Source organism: Ahaetulla prasina, chromosome 4 (assembly GCF_028640845.1).
Source record: "Ahaetulla prasina isolate Xishuangbanna chromosome 4, ASM2864084v1, whole genome shotgun sequence".
Taxonomy (NCBI): domain Eukaryota; kingdom Metazoa; phylum Chordata; class Lepidosauria; order Squamata; family Colubridae; genus Ahaetulla; species Ahaetulla prasina.
In genome coordinates this window covers 84988383-85007147 of record NC_080542.1, presented here as the reverse complement: position 1 = coordinate 85007147, position 18765 = coordinate 84988383, and the positions used below count along the sequence as shown (strand labels likewise).

The 18765-nt window shown below is 36.9% G+C and overlaps 2 protein-coding genes across 6 annotated transcripts in view; one reads left to right on the top strand and one right to left on the bottom strand.

Moving 5' to 3' along the window:
• Positions 1-8492, top strand: part of SACM1L (SAC1 like phosphatidylinositide phosphatase) — a 57564-nt gene extending 49072 nt beyond the window's left edge. For 2 of the 3 annotated variants that reach the window (XM_058181659.1, XM_058181661.1), the window contains 4 exons: positions 1497-1590; positions 1878-1970; positions 5569-5626; positions 7224-8492. In XM_058181659.1, the coding sequence (XP_058037642.1) occupies positions 1497-1590; positions 1878-1970; positions 5569-5626; positions 7224-7360 (382 nt within the window). In that variant the 3' untranslated portion in view covers positions 7361-8492. The remainder of the gene's footprint in view (positions 1-1496; positions 1591-1877; positions 1971-5568; positions 5627-7223) is intronic. The other variant, XM_058181660.1, reaches the window with a different exon arrangement.
• Positions 8493-9067: 575 nt separating this feature from the next.
• LIMD1 (LIM domain containing 1) overlaps positions 9068-18765 on the bottom strand; it is an 88857-nt gene continuing 79159 nt past the window's right edge. For 2 of the 3 annotated variants that reach the window (XM_058181656.1, XM_058181655.1), the window contains 4 exons: positions 16834-16964; positions 15000-15051; positions 13459-13527; positions 9068-12221 (listed from right to left, as the gene is read on the bottom strand). In XM_058181656.1, the coding sequence (XP_058037639.1) occupies positions 12084-12221; positions 13459-13527; positions 15000-15051; positions 16834-16964 (390 nt within the window). In that variant the 3' untranslated portion in view covers positions 9068-12083. The remainder of the gene's footprint in view (positions 12222-13458; positions 13528-14999; positions 15052-16833; positions 16965-18765) is intronic. The other variant, XM_058181657.1, reaches the window with a different exon arrangement.

Below are 18765 nucleotides of genomic sequence, written 5' to 3'. Positions count from 1 at the left end.
GATATACTCAGAAAGAGTATTTAGAAATTGTTCATTTACTGATTTATTAAACTCAGTTATCATAGTATAATAGTGTAATAATTAATAGCTACATCAATGGAAAAATTTAAATTAGAATGGGCATACTTTGTCGAACCAGCCTAATAGGTGTCTTAAAGCAGTTTATGGCAACTAATGATTACTAATAAAAACATACAAAAGATCCAGAAAGAAAGAATCTTAGTAAAATTGGTTTTATTGCCAAGCAATCTAAAGATACATCTTACATTGGATTGAAATTTGAATGGCTGAAAACTTTTTTTCAAGATTCTAACTTCTACTTTAGTTATTTTTGTTTAAACCATCATAATGTTTATCTCAAGAAGATAATTGTTTATATATCAGCTACTAAATAATTAAATTCATAACTAAACTAAATCACTAAATAACTGTAGGAATACCAACATAATAAACATTTTTGGATACATTTTGCATAAATAAGGATGAACTATTATGAAATAAGCAGCAGTAGACAGCAAGTGGTGTGAAAATGGGAAGTGTGGCACCACTCTGCTCATCTGTTCCCTCCCCCAGCCAACCAACTCTCCCTCTGATGGGAAGCCCCTGGCCACTGTTTTGCACTCTGCCCACCTGTTCGGTTGCCTGGCTGGTTGGCTTTCCTTCCAGCTGCCCCTAGCGAGTTGTCCCTCTGGCGAATTGGCTGTGTTGAGCTGTCCTGCTATGACTTGGTAAGTGGGCAGAGGTAACTTGGCAGTGGTGAGCTGGCCACGCCTAGCTGTCCCATTATGTTCTCAAAGGGCCTATTAAAATTTGCTAGGCCTTTTGTCTGGAATTTTTTGGTTTCTTTTGATTGAGAGCAGAAAGAAAAATTCTCTCACTTCAAAACCAGGTATAATTATAGTATCCTAAATAAGCCTTCCCTTTTAATCATGAAAGTAACTTAATGGACGAGGAGTATAAATAAAATTAATGCAAGTAGTTTTTAACTTGCAACCACAATCGAGCCCAAAATTTCAATTGTTAATCAAGACAGTTTTTAAGTGTGGTTTGCTCCATTTTATGATCTCTTGCCACAATTTTTAAATGAATCATTGCAGTTGTTAAGCTATTAACATAGTTGTAAAATGAATTTGGCTTTCCCATTAACTTTGCTTGTCAAAACGTTGTGAAAGGTGATCACATGATCCTGGGACACTGCAATAATCATAAATACATGCCAGTTGTCAAGCATCCAAATTATGATCACATGACTATGGGGATGCTGCAATGGTCGTGTGAAAAATGGTAATAAGTCACTTTTTTCAGTGTTATTCAAAAGGTTACTAAATGCAAGTTAAGGGCTATCTGTAACATGCGCATCTCCCCTGTATACAAAAATAAGTCAATGCAAGGAATTTCAATACAGTTCAATCTCTAATATGTAAATACTTGGTACTAAATTTCTGATTTCTTGAGAGATCTGTATTAATGTTGCAATCCTATTTTCGAAAATTCAGAACTGGAAAGAGAACACAATGGGGTCTACTAATGGATGGTTGGAACTCACTAATTCGTTACTATAAAAACAACTTTTCTGATGGATTTAGACAGGTAAGATTTGACATTGTCACTTGCTGCATTTATTTACCTTTGTAAATAAACTGTTGGCTTATGTTGAATTTAAAAGAATGTGATCACCGTGCTCAGGGATATGTAATATTTATTTATTTATATTTCATATTTCTAAATCACCTACTGTAAATCCTTCAAAGAACTGCTGCTGCTTTGTTAAATTGTTAGATTGGGCTGCGTTTGAAGATCATGAAGTACTTTGGGGTGTAGGGAGGAAATGGTTAAGGTGACATGGCATTTAATTTATATTCTGGATTGTTTTTCAGGATGCTATAGATCTCTTTCTTGGAAATTATTCAGTGGATGAAGTAGATTCTCTCAGTCCTTTTCACATACAAAAAGACTGGAAGTTTTTGGCTGTAAGAACTTGATAAATGTTTTGCTATTTGTTTATTTTTTAAAAAAGCATTGCTGAATTTGGTTAAATTAATGAAGTTTTGGGATTACAAGTCTTTCAGCACTTCCAAATGCTTGATAAAATGTAGGGCATATTTTAGGATATAAATATTCATTGTAAAGGAGAATCCCAAGGATTTGTTAGATGAATCTCATTCTTTTTCCTAAGAGTTGAGAATTATGTAGAAATTTAAACAGTTTTGGAAATGAAGTCTTGCAGTAGCCTGGTTCAGGCTGCCATATCGTGGCTTCTTATCTGCTAATATGTCACCTGCTTTAGAGATATTTCTACTCTATCTAACTCCCAACTATAGCCACTGACTTCCAAACAACGCAATATTTGAAAGAAAGTTTAAAACTGTGGTATCACATTTTGGTGCATTTGGAAGATTTTAGCCGTAATTTTCAAGGGCTATACTGGACAGAGTGAAATAAAATGACTTGATTATCCTAGCTTTGTACTTTGTACTTAAATGTGCTGCATAGTTTATTAATGGCAGAGGATAGCAATTGGAATTGCAGAAATGATTTTAAATGTTAAAAAGAGATTAATGCACTAAATGCAGGTTTTTTTTCCTCTCAACTTTTTTTTCCTATCCATGCAATTTATGAGATTAGAAAAAGAAATGTAAATAATTGGATTTTCTTGTTTAGTAATTCGAGAGAAAGTTCACATGTCAAAAAGCTGCATTTAGGATTGTGGGCAATAGTAATTCAGCAGCCTTTTAGTTTCTGTTTTTCATAAGCTTAATACAAAAAGCAGAAATAAAATAAGAGGAGTATAGTGAGGCTAGCAAATGTTTTGTAGTCAAGGCCTCCTTTAAAAAAGTCTAAAGAAGCTGGGAAGTGATTGTGGACAAGCATTCATGCCTTTTTTTGAGCGAGAGAAAGATAATAGATCTTGAAGAATCTGTTTTGCTATTCTACCTAAAAAAATAAATAAAAAATGATACTGGTAAATTTTCTGCAACCTCAGCTTGCCAGTCCCTCTGTTATAAGATGGAAATGAACAGAGGACACAAGAACAGAGTTACAGGGCAAGCTTCTTGTTTGTTGACTAACTCCACTTTTTTCTTTACATTTCTTAAGAGACAATCTGGTTCTTTTAGAACGAGATTAAACATGTAATTTATTTATTTATTTTTATTTATTTATTTATCAAATTTTTATACCGCCCTTCTCCCGAAGGACTCAGGCTAAATAAAACACAATATATATACAATTAAAATCAAAATTTAAAATAAAACATATTACAAAAAGGCCAATGTTTAAAAATTTAAATTTTAAATTTTAAAAAATTTAAAACCCCACAACAATAAAACCCAATTAAAATATTAAAAAACCATTATGCCAGTCCAGCTTGAATAAATAAGTATGTTTTTAGCTCACGGCGAAAGGTCCGAAGATCAGGCACTTGGCGTAGGCCAGGGGGAAGTTCATTCCAGAGCGTCGCTGCTCCCACAGAGAAGGCCCTACTCCTGGGGGCCGCCAGCCGACATTGTTTGGCGGACGGCACCCTGAGGAGACCTTCTCTGTGAGAGCGCACTGTCGGTGGGAGGCATAAGGTAACAGCAGGCGGTCTCGTAAGTACCCGGGTCCTAAGCCATGGAGCGCTTTAAAGGTGGTAACCAAAATCTTGAAGCGCACCCGAAAGACCACAGAAGCCAGTGCAGACTGCGGAGCAGCGATGTTACATGGGAGCCACGAGCGGCTCCCGTTACTACTCGCGCAGCCGCATTCTGGACTAACTGTAGCCTCCGGGTGCACCTCAAGGGCAGCCCCATGTAGAGAGCATTGCAATAATCCAACAGAGACGTAACCAGAGCGTGAGTGACTGTGCATAAGGCATCCCGGTCAAGGAAGGGACGCAACTGGCGGACCAAGCGAACTTGGTAAAAGGCCCTCCTGGAGACGGCCGCCAGATGTTCATCAAAGGACAGCTGTCCATCCAAGAGGACGCCCAAGTTGCGAACCACCTCTTTTGGGGCCACTAACTCGCCCCCAACAGTCAGCTGCGGGTGCAACTGACTGTACCAGGGTGCCGGCATCCACAGCCACTCCGTCTTGGAGGGATTGAGCTTGAGTCTGTTTCTCCCCATCCAGACCCGTACGGCTTCCAGGCACCGGGACAGCACTTCGATAGCTTCATTGGGGTGGTCCGGGGTGGAAAAGTACAGCTGAGTATCGTCAGCGTACAGATGATAACTCACCCCGAAACCACTGATGACCTCACCCAGCGGCTTCATATAGATGTTGAACAGGGTAGGCGAGAGAATCAACCCCTGCGGCACCCCACAAGTGAGGCGCCTCGCGGACGACCTCTGCCCCCCTGTCAACACCGTCTGCGACCGGTCAGAGAGATAGGAGGAGAACCACCGATAAACGGTGCCTCCCACTCCCAATCCCTCCAACCGGCGCAGCAGGATACCATGGTCGATGGTATCAAAAGCCGCTGAGAGATCTAATAGGACCAGGGCAGAGGAACAATCCCTATCCCTGGCCCTCCAGAGGTCATCCACCAACGCGACCAAAGCCGTCTCCGTGCTATAACCAGGTCGGAAGCCGGACTGGAACGGGTCTAGATAGACAGCTTCATCCAGGTGCCGAGGGAGCTGCCATGCAACCACACTCTCTACAACCTTCGCCACATAGCGAAAGTTGGAGACTGGCCGGTAATTCCCCAAAATAGCTGGGTCCAGGGAAGGCTTCTTAAGGAGGGGTCTCACCACCGCCTCTTTCAAGGCGGCAGGGAAAACCCCTTCCAACAAAGAAGCATTTATAATCCCCTGGAGCCAGCCTCGTGTCACTTCCTGAGCAGCCAGCACTAACCAGGAAGGGCACGGATCCAGTAAACATGTAGCATCATTGACAATATTTTATATATTTTATATGTTATATATGAGAAATATGCAGTGAACAATGAGATTTTCTTTTGCAGTGCGCAACATCAGTTTTGTGTTTGGAATGCATAATAGGTTTTCATGATGACAGAAGTCGAAGACATACAGGTAGTCTTCAATTTACAACAGTTCGTTTAGTGAAATTGGCACTGAAAAAAGTGACTTACAACCATTTTTCACATTTATGACTGTTGCAACATCTCCATGGTCAGTGATCAAAATTTGGATGCTTGACAACTGGTTCATATTTATGACGGTTGCAGTTTCTTGGGGTCATGTAATCATCTTCTGACAAGTAAAGTCAATGGGGAAGCCCAATTCACTTAACAACTATGTTACTAATTTAACACTGCATTGATTCACTTTACAAACATGGCAAGAAGTCATAAAATGGGGCCAAACTCGCTTAACAAATTTCTCACTTAGCAACATAAATTCTGAACTCAATTGTGGTCATAAGTCGAGGACTACCTGTATTCTAAGATATTATATATGTTCTTCCAGACATTAAGGGATGATATATGCATTGTGACTTTTTGGGGAGCTGAAGCTATAAAACTGTACGTTTGGATTCAGTATGTACATCATATACAACTCGATTTTCAAATTGTTGCACATTGTGCATTACCTCCTAACTATGTGCATTTCTTTCTTTCCCCAGTTACCTATTATTATGGTAGTTGCTTTCTCAATGTGCATTATCTGTTTGCTTATGGCAGGTAAGTAATCATTCAGCCTTTCTATACTTTACACCATACTTCTGGTTATTTTTGACAAGATTTATCACTTAGCGACCAGTTACAAGATTTCCCTGGGGTACTTACCGTGTTTCCCTGAAATTAAAACTGGGTCTTATTTTTTTTGGACCAAAAGATGCATTAGATCTTATTTTCGGGGGTGTCTTATCTTGCGGCTGCCTGCCCACTCCTTCCCACCATCACCTTGCCCATACACTTTTTACTCAAATGGAGAAATGATGGAGAACTCGAAGTTTCGTCTGCTTGCAAATTGGATGCTTTGAAATGGAGCTAAGTACGTTGAGATCTCCTGCCTCCCCTCCCCCTGCACCCCATGCCTTTGGCTCTGCCGTGCACTGTTGGCCCAGAGGGAGATGACACTTCGTCTACTTGCAAATGAGGCGCTTTGAAATGGGGCGATTAGCTTCATTCAGAGCACCCCATTTGCAAGCAAACAAAACTTCGTCTCCTTCTGGGCCAAAAGTATGTGGTAGAGTCAGACAGAGGGAGACGCACATGCAGGGCATCGGGGTTTCCTGCCTTCCCCCTTCCTCTGCTTGCTGCTGGTGCCATCATGCAAGCCTGCAAGCCTCCCGTGAACCAGGCAGCTGCACAGCACATCCGGATCGCCTCTTTCCCCCACCATGCCTCCACCCTCGGATTTATCTGCGCTGAGCCAAGGGGCCAGGGGGATGCGGCTGCTGTTGGACAACGTCAACCCCTGCGCACTCGCCGCCTCTTGTGCTGGTCATGCCCATCCCTGGGTTTATTTTTTGGGTAGATTTTAGGTCCATCCCAAAGTATCAGGCTAGGCTTATTTTCGGGGTGGGTCTTATCTTTGAGGAAACACGGTACAACCTGGATTCAAACTTCAAACTAGACAAAGTCCTTGTCCCTGTGGTCAAGTGACCAAACTTTAGGCACTTGAGTGCATTTACAGCCATTTGCAGCATCCTAAAGTCACATGGCTGTTTTATGATGGTGTTGCCAAAAATTAGCATTTACTTCCAATTTTCAGTAAAATCGCACCTATTGGTTCATTTAATGACTGCTATAAAAAAGGGCATTGAAATTAGGTTGGTCATGTTACTGACCCATTTACAAGTGTTTTATGACTTATGACCATGATACTCAGGCTCCATTACAGTCGTAAATTGAAAACCACCTGTAGTTCCGAAAAAAATTTTTTGTAAGATTTCAGAAGTGGCTTGTTGATATCTCCCAGGGCTGAAAGAGTGTGTGACTGGCCTGAAGTCACTCAACTGCCTTTGTACTTAAGGCAGGACTAGAATTCACCCTCTTCTAGTCTTTCTAGATAAAATAGTTTACTAAAGATTAATCAGATGAATTTGAATCTTCAAGACAATACTGGTGACTATTCCTGATACACCCCATATATCGTCCTCTTTCAAATTCACAAATGGAGAAAACAGTTTTTACAAGTTCGTATATTAGAATATCCTCTGAACACAATGATTTTCCTAATCATGTGGAAAAGAGTTGTTTTGTAAGGGATGGCTGTTGTCACGATCACTAGTTTTGTGGCTTATAATTGAAAAGAATTTATTACATTTTGCAGGGGACACATGGACAGAGACACTGGCTTACGTGATGTTCTGGGGAAGTGCAAGTTTTGGAACTTTTGCTATCATCCTTTACAATGGCAAAGATTTTGTAGATGCACCTAGGCTAGTCCAAAAGGAAAAAATGGACTGAATGTGTGTGTGTGGAAAGCGGCTTGGTAGAGATGGCTCCTCAGTTCATACATGGAGTCTCTACTGACCTGCTTTCCACACCAACTTGTGGGGGGCAGGGTTAAGTTTCATTTTTAAAGGGTGAGAAGGTGATTCCACTTGGTAACTTGGTGGAAGGGACTAACCTTTTTGTTCAACAGTTACAATGATTTTCAGAGTATTGCATTTGCTAGAGAACTTGCATATATAAGATGGAAGTGAAAATCAGTAACACGATGCCCTAACACAGGGAGACCTGAATTCCTAAAGAATCTGTGACTATATTATTCCAGCAGTATAATATTATAAGTCTTAAGATAACTCTATTGCTAAGGAGGATTATGATCTTCTGGTGTATCAAGAGATCTTTGTTGCTAGGTTAAAGTATGTATCATTTTCCTTCTCTGATACATGGAAAAGCTTTGCTTATTAACCATAATAAATAATTGCTGCTTTGGTGGTTTTGGATTGGGTATCCGTATAGTCAATTTATAATAGTGCAAATACAAGGTTTTTTTTAATTAAGTCTAAGAGCATCTGTTTTCTTAGATTTCTATAAATACAGTACTTTTTTTCTCCAATTAAAAAAAAGTTCCTTCAGCTAGCAAAGGATAAGAATAATGCAATATTCTGTTAAAACATTGTTTTAGAGGATGAGATATACATCTGATTTTTCTGGGATATGTCTTGTGCTGCTTTAATTACTGTCCTTAACTTTAGATAACAAATTTCCATATGATTCAAATTGTTTTGTTTTTTTAAAAAAGGTGTACATGAAATCAAAGAATATAAAAATGGTTATTTAAACACTCTCATGCTAAAGGTCCAAAAAGTATTCATTTCTTTCTGAAGATTCTCAAGTGTCAGGTGGGTTTTTGAAATTGGCAATCCAGTTATTGTATCTGCTGCCTTGGATTTAGTAAGAAAGATCTGTGGAAAATTGAATGAATATTTGAAAAAAAAAATTCTTGGGAAATATTTCATGTTTGCACTTGGGATCAGCATCAACTTTTTGTGCATGCCATAACTATTTCTCTACAACTGTAACTCTCAAAATGAATAAGCTATAATATAAGTCTTATATTAATTATTAATAAATATATGTCTCAGCTCTAGTGTTTCCAAGCTTTCTATTGAAACTATATCTAAATCAAGGACCAATTTAAAACCATTTTGTCATCCATTTTCTAATTTATTTGTGTTCAAAACCAGACAGTTTCAAGTGTATTATTTTTAGTAAATTCAGCTATATCTTCAAGATTGAAATTATGTTATTAAAATACTAGGAATCTGCTTAACAAGATTCAGCAGATTAAGATTGCCTCTCCTTAGTTAAAACTAAGTGGATTGCTGCAATGTTTTCATAGTTTGAAAACTGAACTTCTTACTATATGGACTTTGGAAACAAAAACTGCTATCTTTGAATAGTTATGGGGTGGGGTTTTTTTGGATTAGCCTTTTGGTTATTTGTAATAAACACATGCCATTCCTGTTTTCTTTTTAAATAATCCAGTTGAAAAAAAGTGATGGGGGCTTGAGTCTGCTCAAATATGTGGAAATCCCAAGAAAGCTTTGCATTAAATGGATGGTCTCAATGTCATTTTTTTTTCTTTGCTTGATCCTTCTGTGCATTTCTTATAAATAACTGCAGCAGAGAAAAAGATCTGGGTAGTTCTAGTCGCTAGATGGAAACTCAAATTCTTTAAATTTGGGGGTTGGGAGAATGTCTGTATTCCAGTGCTTTATAAAAGAGGTTGCAAATAATATACTTAAACAATAATAAAACTTCAATTTTTAAAAAATAGTATCTTTTGTGTCTGAATCTTAAATAGACAATATGTACACTGGTATCCAAGTATGTATGATGAAAAGTAACATAGGCAATCCTTTACATTATGAAATTCCTTCTTTCATCAAATGTCAACATTGTAAAATTATTCATACTGTATTATTTTCTATGTCTTGCAGGTTGTTCTATGGCCATGCATTATGCTAATACCACTATTTTATATCACTATCTGATTAGCCAATTACATATCAAATTCATGCCAGCAGATGAGCTTTTCTTTTACTATAGACTCCTTTAAATGAAGGCTGATATAAAATAAATTCAGTCCCTTGGAAAGAAAAAAATATAAAATAAATTTAAATAATTGATGTAAACATTTAAGTCAAAACACATGGACTATCCTGACTTGTTTATCAGATCACAGGCTATGGAAGATTGTACAGTGTTAATATTTTATGGAAAACAGTACATGAAAACGTATGTTTATCTGAAAGCTAAAATAAAATTGGTCCAGGCCTAGAAAATGAAAAATCTGCAATTCTAATCTAACGGTGCTTTATATGCTTCTAAGCAGTTATGTACTTCTACTGCAAAAGATTCAAATGCAAAAGATTATCTTGCATTTCTGTATGTAGTCATGTGTTTGGAGGTTTTATCCCCACCTGAAAAAAACCAAATATTTCATGCAATGTTTTAAGTGTTCCAGCAATTTCTAATGCTGCAATTGGCTCATGTTTTAAAATAATGTTTCCACCCTAATCAATATAGAAGCAGGGATAATTGTGATTGACTTAGAGTGGAGGGCTTGTGGAAAAAGTAGCAAGGCATGCAACACCATCTTTGAACCGGGATTGCAATGATTATGAGTGAAATATCATTGGTAAGTCTGGCTGCCTTATCTCAGGTAGTTCTGTTCAAGTCTATTTTAATTCTAATTTTGAAGCATTATAGACACTGAGGCAAGCTTGGAGTGGAATTAAGATGATGCATTAACAGGAGGGAAAACTATTTGTAAAACACTTCTCAATAAATAGGCTTCTACTCTCTGCTTGCACATGTAGAATTTTGGGGTTAAAAGATATTTTGATGGCTGTTGTTTTGTTTATTTCTTTCCACTATATAAATGAACCAGTCTCCAAACCTTGCAATTGTTTATATTGAATGACTGTTGTGGTTATGAAGAAAAGTGTATGTTGGATTTTTTTTAAAAGGTGTATGCTGAATTATAAATAAATTTGAAATGATAGCAACCAAATAAGGTTGTTTGCAGAAGCCTTCTGTAAAGAATTCAAACTGCAAGCAGGTGACTTACGCTTGTACAAATTGGAAAGTACTGTCACCAACTAATATGCCTCTTGCCAATCAACCATCTATCTTGTCAAGACAATGATCCTAAAGTATACCTGAGATGTATAATTTCTATATATAAAAGTACAAACATAACTATCGATTCAATATTCTTGTTAAAATGTTGCTTGGATCCTCTACTCCATGAAGTGCATATAAAACTCTTTTTATGTCACCTCCATCATCTTGTATATGGCAATAACTTATGGTTTGCCCACCTTAGCATGCTAGAATTTGTGATACTGCAATGGTTTCAACTTTATGTATGAAGACTAAGGCCATTTCTAAAGTTGGACATACAAACCAGAAATGATGTGAAGTTAGTTTAGTGGCACACAATAAAGTTGAATAGTATATCGATAATCAAATGATAAACATCTGGGACAAAAAATCAATACCACCTATCTACTTAGGTTTATCCTAAGAATTAGGAACAAGAAGTATGCAAGATGTAATATTAGACATATTAAACATAATATCTGTGATTTAAGGCCCTAGAGTCCAAGGAATACATACATACATTTTTTCTTCCTTCAGTACAAATAATTCTTGCTCTTTCAGCGTTTCTCTAAAAAGAATTCTCTCAAAAGTTCATATCTCAAATTGTTTCAAGTGCTCAAAATTTATAAATTGTCTATCAGTTGTCTCCATATGTGCTCTTGGGTTATTTTGATCACCTTGTATTTCATACATCTATACATAATGTCTCATTTTTGACATTATGTAGAAAGGCTGGAGTTTAACTGAAATGGAGAAAATACCAGATCAACTGTTTTCAAAATATCTGCAATTTTAGAAATCAGGATCAAATTTAAAGGTGGAGGCAGAAGGCAACCTGCACTAAACAAAAATGTAACTTTGTGATACTAAGCTCACTAAGGGAACCCATTAATGTATTCTTAGAACTCTGGACCAACTCATGAAACATTTATTTCCACAAATTACAGTAGGAACTATAACTGACATATATGTACAGATCTGAAGACCTACAGTTTGGAAAGCTGTATCATATTTGCTTCTAACGTTTTTTCTTCAAATGACCTAAATATCCCTTCCCCGCTTTTTCAGTCTAAGGGCAAAGAAACTACAAAGTACCCTGGATAATACCATATGTATTCTGTCTGTCTCCTATGCAGATAAAAGATCTTCACTCCCATATGGATACAACTGCTCAGGGTGAAATGCTCCCGGTTCGGACCGGATCTCCCAATTCGGTGGCAATGGTGCTGGGTGGTTCGGAGAAAAAATCCCTGGGCCCCCATGCCCAGCTGAGCCATGTGATCATCAGGTTTTTGTTTTTATTTTTAAAAGCATTTTTTCTTTGGCCAAAAAAATGCTTTTAAAAGTAAAAAAAAAGCCTCCAATGATCGCGTGGCTCAGCTGGGATCGTCAGAGGCTTTTAAAAGCATTTTTTACAACCTCTTCGGCCACGCCCACCCAGTCATATTACGCCCCACCAAGCCATGCCCACAGAACCGGTAGTAACAAATTTTACATTTCACCACCAACTCCTCCCCAAAATTACTGATTCCTTTGACAGGATTCTGGAAACTTTAGCACTATTAGCTGGCTAATAGTGATGCCAATAGGAAGCAACAGGGGTAGTGCCTTTTTCTATGTGCTTAAGATGGCAAGAATGGCAAAGCAAATGTTCATCTAATGGGTAGCAACGATGACTATCTTCATCATTGAGTTCCATTCCACAGTCCTATGTAAAAGAGAAGAAAAGAGAATAGTGATCAATACATTCATGTTGCTCCATGTTGCTCTATGAAAGTAACTGTCAATCCGTTCATGTTAAAAGCAAATCATTAAAATATGCTACTTCTCTAAAAGTATTTGCCTGCAGTAGAACAATTACTTGATATTTAACAAAAGTTCTTTCCTAATATAATGCATGCAGTCCCTATTGATGACGAACACTCTTATCAACCTAGTTGGTTTATTATATAGGAGAATCTGAGCACCAGGCACTTCTATTCTGGAAAATTGGCTAAATTCAAATTTTAATTTCATTAAAAGATATAACCCTTTGTGATAACTAATTCAATGCACCCAGAATGGTCTGAGTATGCAAATATCACAAGGATCTATACTATTACAGTTAGGCTTTAAAATTTGAAGGGAGAGGAGAGGAAAATAAACAATTCGTAATGAAGCATTTTATCAGCAGAACTAAGATGACTGAAATCTGACTTTTTAGCCATAAACTTTCAACCAGAAGACAGAGCTTACAGCTGGTCCTCAACTTACAAGTGGTTACTTAGTGACCATTCAAAATTACAACAGATCCCCAAAAAGTATGACCAATTACTAAAGGTCTGACAGCCACCACTTCATGGTCACAAGCCCTCATTTTGGACCCTTGGTAATCAGCCTTCATTTACTGCTAATTGCAATGACCACCATTTGACATTTTTTGCTGAAAACTGGTATTTACTTCTGGTTTTCACCAAAAACACCCCACAACAAATAATGGATTGACTTACCATAGATGGCATGCCTATCTATCTATCTATCTATCTATCTATCTATCTATCTATCTATCTATCTAACTAACTAACTAACTAACTAACTAACTAACTAACTAACTAACTAACTAACTATCTATTTAGCCTCTATCTTTGCATTTCTAGGCTATCTCCCTCAAGGATTTATAATTTAATTGAAACATAAAATTAGCCTTTTGGTTAAAATTACACTCCAGAGTCTAATACAGTAGAAGAAGAAACAAGGAGGCCCTATTTCCAGTCTATGCACCAAAACCATTATATGCATTAAACAAGGTTTGCTGATGAACAAAAATGACACTAGATTGCTCTATTCAAATTCTACTTTCCCATGCTGGACTTATACAGCACTGCAGTATAAGAGTTTTCAACTATGGATATGTACAATTCTTGCAGATCATTAATTTAGTGTTTGTTCAAGAACTCTGAACCTACCTCACAGCGGTAACACTCTATGTGGTAATCCTTGTCCATTGATACCACACGGATAGTCTCATCAGAGCCCTGTAAAAGTGTATTTGTTTAAAGAGGCATACTGAAAGAGGCTTACATCACATTTTAATTCTTATGAAACATTCTTTTGGCAAAAGTAAAATATGCAACAGTATACTTATTGCTATATACATCAAATATGTTTTTAAAACACTATAATTACAGTATATATATATATATATAGTCAGTGGCTCCTAAGGAAACAAATTAAATGGCTAATTCTTCATTACATTGTTTAAATGTAAACAACTGAGATAACATTTAATATAAATAGCATTGAAGCATTCTGGGTTACCTACCTAAGTTCTCTTCATTCATTTATATCAGATGATAAATATTAATTAACTGCTGAGTGAGCTTTAGGAATTAACTCATATTAATGAAAAACAATTGTATATAGGGGTATCAAACTCAAGGCCCGGGAGCTGGATCCAGCCCATGGGGTTCTTAGATCTGACCCACAGGGCTGCCCTGGAAACAGCGAAGGACCAGCCCTTGGTGCCTCTGCCAGCAAAAACTGGAGCCCCATTTTCACTGGCAGAGGATTGAAGGAGGCTGTCACAGCTGAAAACAGAGCTCGGGAGCCCGTTTTCGCTGCTATAGATTTGGGCCGCCACAGGCGCCCCTGACACAAGTAATGTCATACTGGCCATGACCCTGGCCACGTCCACCCCAGCCCCCTGAGGTTAAACACAACCCTGATGTGGCCCTCAACGAAATCGAGTTTGACATCCCTGCTGTATACTATTAAAAGCCTTTTATGAATCTTATTCAGAAAACCAAAGGGCACCAATTCTCATTTATCCAACTTTACAAAATCACACAAAATCATTTTGCCTTTTAATTGCATATAACTGCAATTAAAACTTAATCTCATGAAAAGCTTTATGCAAATACTGAAGTCTTTCACTGTACCCACAACCACTACAATATGTCTTAATATTATCAAACAGTTTAGCACCTCAAGCTTGGTACTCGGAAATCAAATCAAAGAAAAGGGAATAAACAGGAAAGAAGCTCTTGCCATTTCCCAGAAAATAAAATATGTGTAGGATCTCATGAAGAGAGAAATTTTTTAAAAAAATCTCAAATTCAAAAAGAAAGATGAAAACAATCTTCCTATATTTATCACATATTAAATCACATTTTTTCCAACTTCTTAAAAGGTAAAAGCAGTTGGATACAGCCTCTTATGAGAATGTATGAACATTGTTAGATTTTTGACAACCGTATTATAAACAACCATAATGAATACAAGCTGAAGGTGGTTTGCCAATTTTTACTTATAGTGAATTTTTTAAGTCTACCAATTCACAATGGTTTCTCATATTTGCATTTATCAAAAGTTTAGAATACAGTAAGAGGCACTTTCCCAACTTGGGGGGTGGGGGAACATCATCATAGGAAATTGCATTATAAAAAAGATATGGATTTATTTAAAAGCACTGCAACAAAGTATAATACAAAGAAATATCATTACTTACTTCAGTTGGCAAAATAGGAAGGCCACAAGCTGCACATTTTGGTGCCAAAACTCTTCACAAAAATAAAAACAATTTTTTAAAGATGAAAGATAATCTAAGTTTCAATCAGTTTTTAAATTGCTTCAGTTGGTTTTTTTAAATATATTTTGATGGCATTTAAAATTCTATCCTAATTCTCAAGTTTTCTTCTAAAACTGCAATCTGATCAATTCTTCCATGTGAAACTACAACTGAGTATCACATTTCTGCATATTCCTCTACACAAAATAAAAGCATTTGCAAGAAAAATTGCATTGTAAAACTAAACTATAATCCATTTTACTTTTTTTAAAGCTTGAGAGGAGCATTAAAAAGTAGCACAGTATAATAGTAACTTAAAATGGTATCTGTCATAATACCATTATGAAGAATTAGTTAGAAGAATAAGGTATTCTTCTACTTCACTCTGCTGAAACTGTAGAAGTCGACAAATCTAGAAAATCACACAAATGTAGAGTTGAAAGTGAGTATTTTCCCATTCAAAAGATAGCAGGAAATAATGGTTGTAATTCTCATTAGCTATTCAGGCTATGGCTAAAGGATGCTGAAGCCCGACATTGTTACTGGGCCACAGTTTTATTACTCCAGTCTTAACAATGGAAATAAATAAGGCAAAATTCTTCACTTTTCTATTATTTAATTGTACATTCCTTCCAGTGTCTCCCTAGAAACTTCATTTTTTGTTTTGTTTTACTTTCAAGGCATCAAAGATTTAAATTTATTTGTCCAATTTATATAGTCGCCCAGATCAACAAATGACTGCGCAGCAAACAGAGTTAAAATAAAAAGAACTATTATAAACATTATAAATACACAGTGATCAAGCAACATCAACTCAAAGCACTAACATAACTAGAAGCAGGCCCCTGCACACCCTCAATAGTTCCATACCCTGGGACAGAGCTTTAGGGTCTTACAAAATGCCAGCAACCTGATCTCCAGAGGTAGAATGAGATATATACACACACATGCACACACACACATAGCACACACACATAAAAGTTTGTCTTCCAGGCTCACTAACCAAGTCCATGTTCTTTGAATTTATCAGCTATACATCACAGCTATAAATTAGAAATTAGTTATATATTACTGTTCAATCCATGGTCCTCCCTTACTTATATTAAGATAAAGTATCATTTGTATTCATACTGGTTGCTTTACTTAAATACAATTTCTCCATGTATGAAATTGCAATAAATAGTTTTATTTGTATTTTACGCTTTTATTTCTGACATTTCCTCACATTCTAATGTTTTGTGCCATGCTTTAAAATGCAAGAAATCAAATAGAAGTCAAAGATACATAATAAATAATAAAAATGCTTGTTAATTCTGTTGACTATTTTTAATTAAAACTACTTCTAATATTGAATTTCAAGTAGTTGTAGCAAAAGAAAATAATTATATGTATTAACATGTCATTTAAATGTGTTAAAAATAAGTGAAATATTTAGGGGAGCTTGCTCACTTTTCTAGTGAACTTGTAATGAAAAAAGTACTGACACTTATTTCTAGAGAAATACGATGAAAATGAACATCCCTGGTATTTTGACAAACTTCTCCATGCACTCTTTTTCATCAAACACCAATAATATTCTGAATCTTTATTACAGGGGTGTCAAATTCGCATAGTTATGGCGGTATCACATGATGTATCAGGCCCTTTGCTAAACCAGGCGTGGGCATGGCCAGCACGTGACGCATCTGGCTCACAGGCCACGAGTTTGACAGCTCTGCTTTATTACGTACCTGTACACAAAATATATAGATTTCAACTTTAATTTTTTTCTTACTTGTGGTAATCTCGGACACAGTAGATTTTGTTCTCACTGTCTATTGTGAATGGCACTCCATCAAGACATTCATTACAAATCACACAACGGAAGCAGCCTGGATGGTATGACTTCCCCAATGCTTGCAAAATCTATAATAAGAGATTAAAAATTCACTTCTTTTAAAAAAAAATATGTAGAGTTAAATGCATTTCTAAAAATGCAAAGGATTGAATGAATGTTAATCTTAATTGTATTCATCTTAGAAGTTTGTAAATAACAGGTTGCTCCATGAAACTGAGCAATATTGTTTAGCATTTGGTAATCAACCTTGATTTATATTGGTGAAAACTTTGTTTAATTGGAGTTTTATCATATGGTAATATTCTTAGCATACCATACCACAGCAAACAGTAGCCACTAAAAAAAACCTCCATATTGGAATTAACATGTAAATCAATTATGAATATTACATAGCTCTTTATTTTACTGGACGTTAATTTATGATATACTGGATAACTTCCAAGAATAATTTCAAACTAACCATTCAAATTAATTTTTAAGATAACAATTATTATACTATCAATGAGTGCCAAGAAAAAAAAATACAAAATAATGCAATATCTTTAAGCGTCAATTCTTTTCTGCATCCATGTTGCTTTACTGGATACTATTTGTGAGGATTAGAATCTATGGAGAAACAAACACCTAAATTTGCCAAGAAACCAGTATTTTTTTTATTCAAGTTTTTTATTTTATTTTATTTTATACATATCAATGCATGAATAGTGTGATATCTGGGCATCATACATTTCTGTATAATAAACATTTTATTACTCCTAGTTATTACATTTTATTTTCATTGTTTCATATACACATATTTTACTATCACCCTTCAGTTCTAAACCTCTCTTTTGTTCTTTCATATACCTTCACACACACATATACATATTGTTGTTGTTAGTTGCAAAATTGTATCCAACCCATTGCGACCCCATGGACAATGTTCCTCCAGGCCTTCCTGTCCTTTACCATCCTCTGGAGTCCATTTAAACTCACGCCGACTGCTTCAGTGACTCCATCCATCCACCTCGTTCTCTGTCGTCCCGTTCTTCTTTTGCCCTCAATCTTTCCCAGCATTAGGCTCTTCTCCAGTGAGTCCTTCCTTCTCATTAGGTGGCCAAAGTATTTCAGTTTCATCTTCAGGATCTGGCCTTCTAAAGAGCAGTCAGAGTTGATCTCCTCTAGGACTGACCGGTTTGATCTCACAAGGGACTCGCAGGTGTCTTCTCCAGCACCAGAGTTCAAAGGCCTCAATTTTTTGGCGCTCAGCCTTTCTTATGGTCCAACTTTCACAGCCATACATTGCAACTAGGAAAACCATAGCCTTGACTATACACACTTTTGTTGGCAGGGTGATGTCTCTGCTTTTTAGAATGCTGTCTAGATTTGCCATAGCTTTCCTCCCCAGGAGCAAGTGTCTTTTAATTTCTTGGCTGCAGTCCCCATCTGCAGTGATCTTGGAGCCCAGGAAAATAAAATCTGTCGCTACCTCTATTTCATGGGTGAAATGCTCCCAGATCGGACGGGATCACGCGATCCGGTAGCGATGGCGGCTGCTGGTTCGGAGGACCAGTAGCAAAAATCCCTGGCCCCGCCCCCCTGCCTCTGCTGAGCCCCACCATCAGCAGAAGGATTTTTTTTTACTTTTAAAAGAAGGTTTTGCTTCAGCCGAAACCTGCCTTTAAAAGTAAAAAAAAGCCTTTGAGGATCCCGCCCCTCAGCTGAGATCGGCAGCCTTTAAACTTAAAAAAATAAATAAATTTAAAGGCTACTCTGGGGATCTCACCTGAGTTCCTCATCAGCAGAACCTTAAAAACATGTTTTCTGTAAAAAACATGTAGAAAAACTCCTTTTAAAAGAGTCTAAGCCACTTACCTGATTACTGATCAA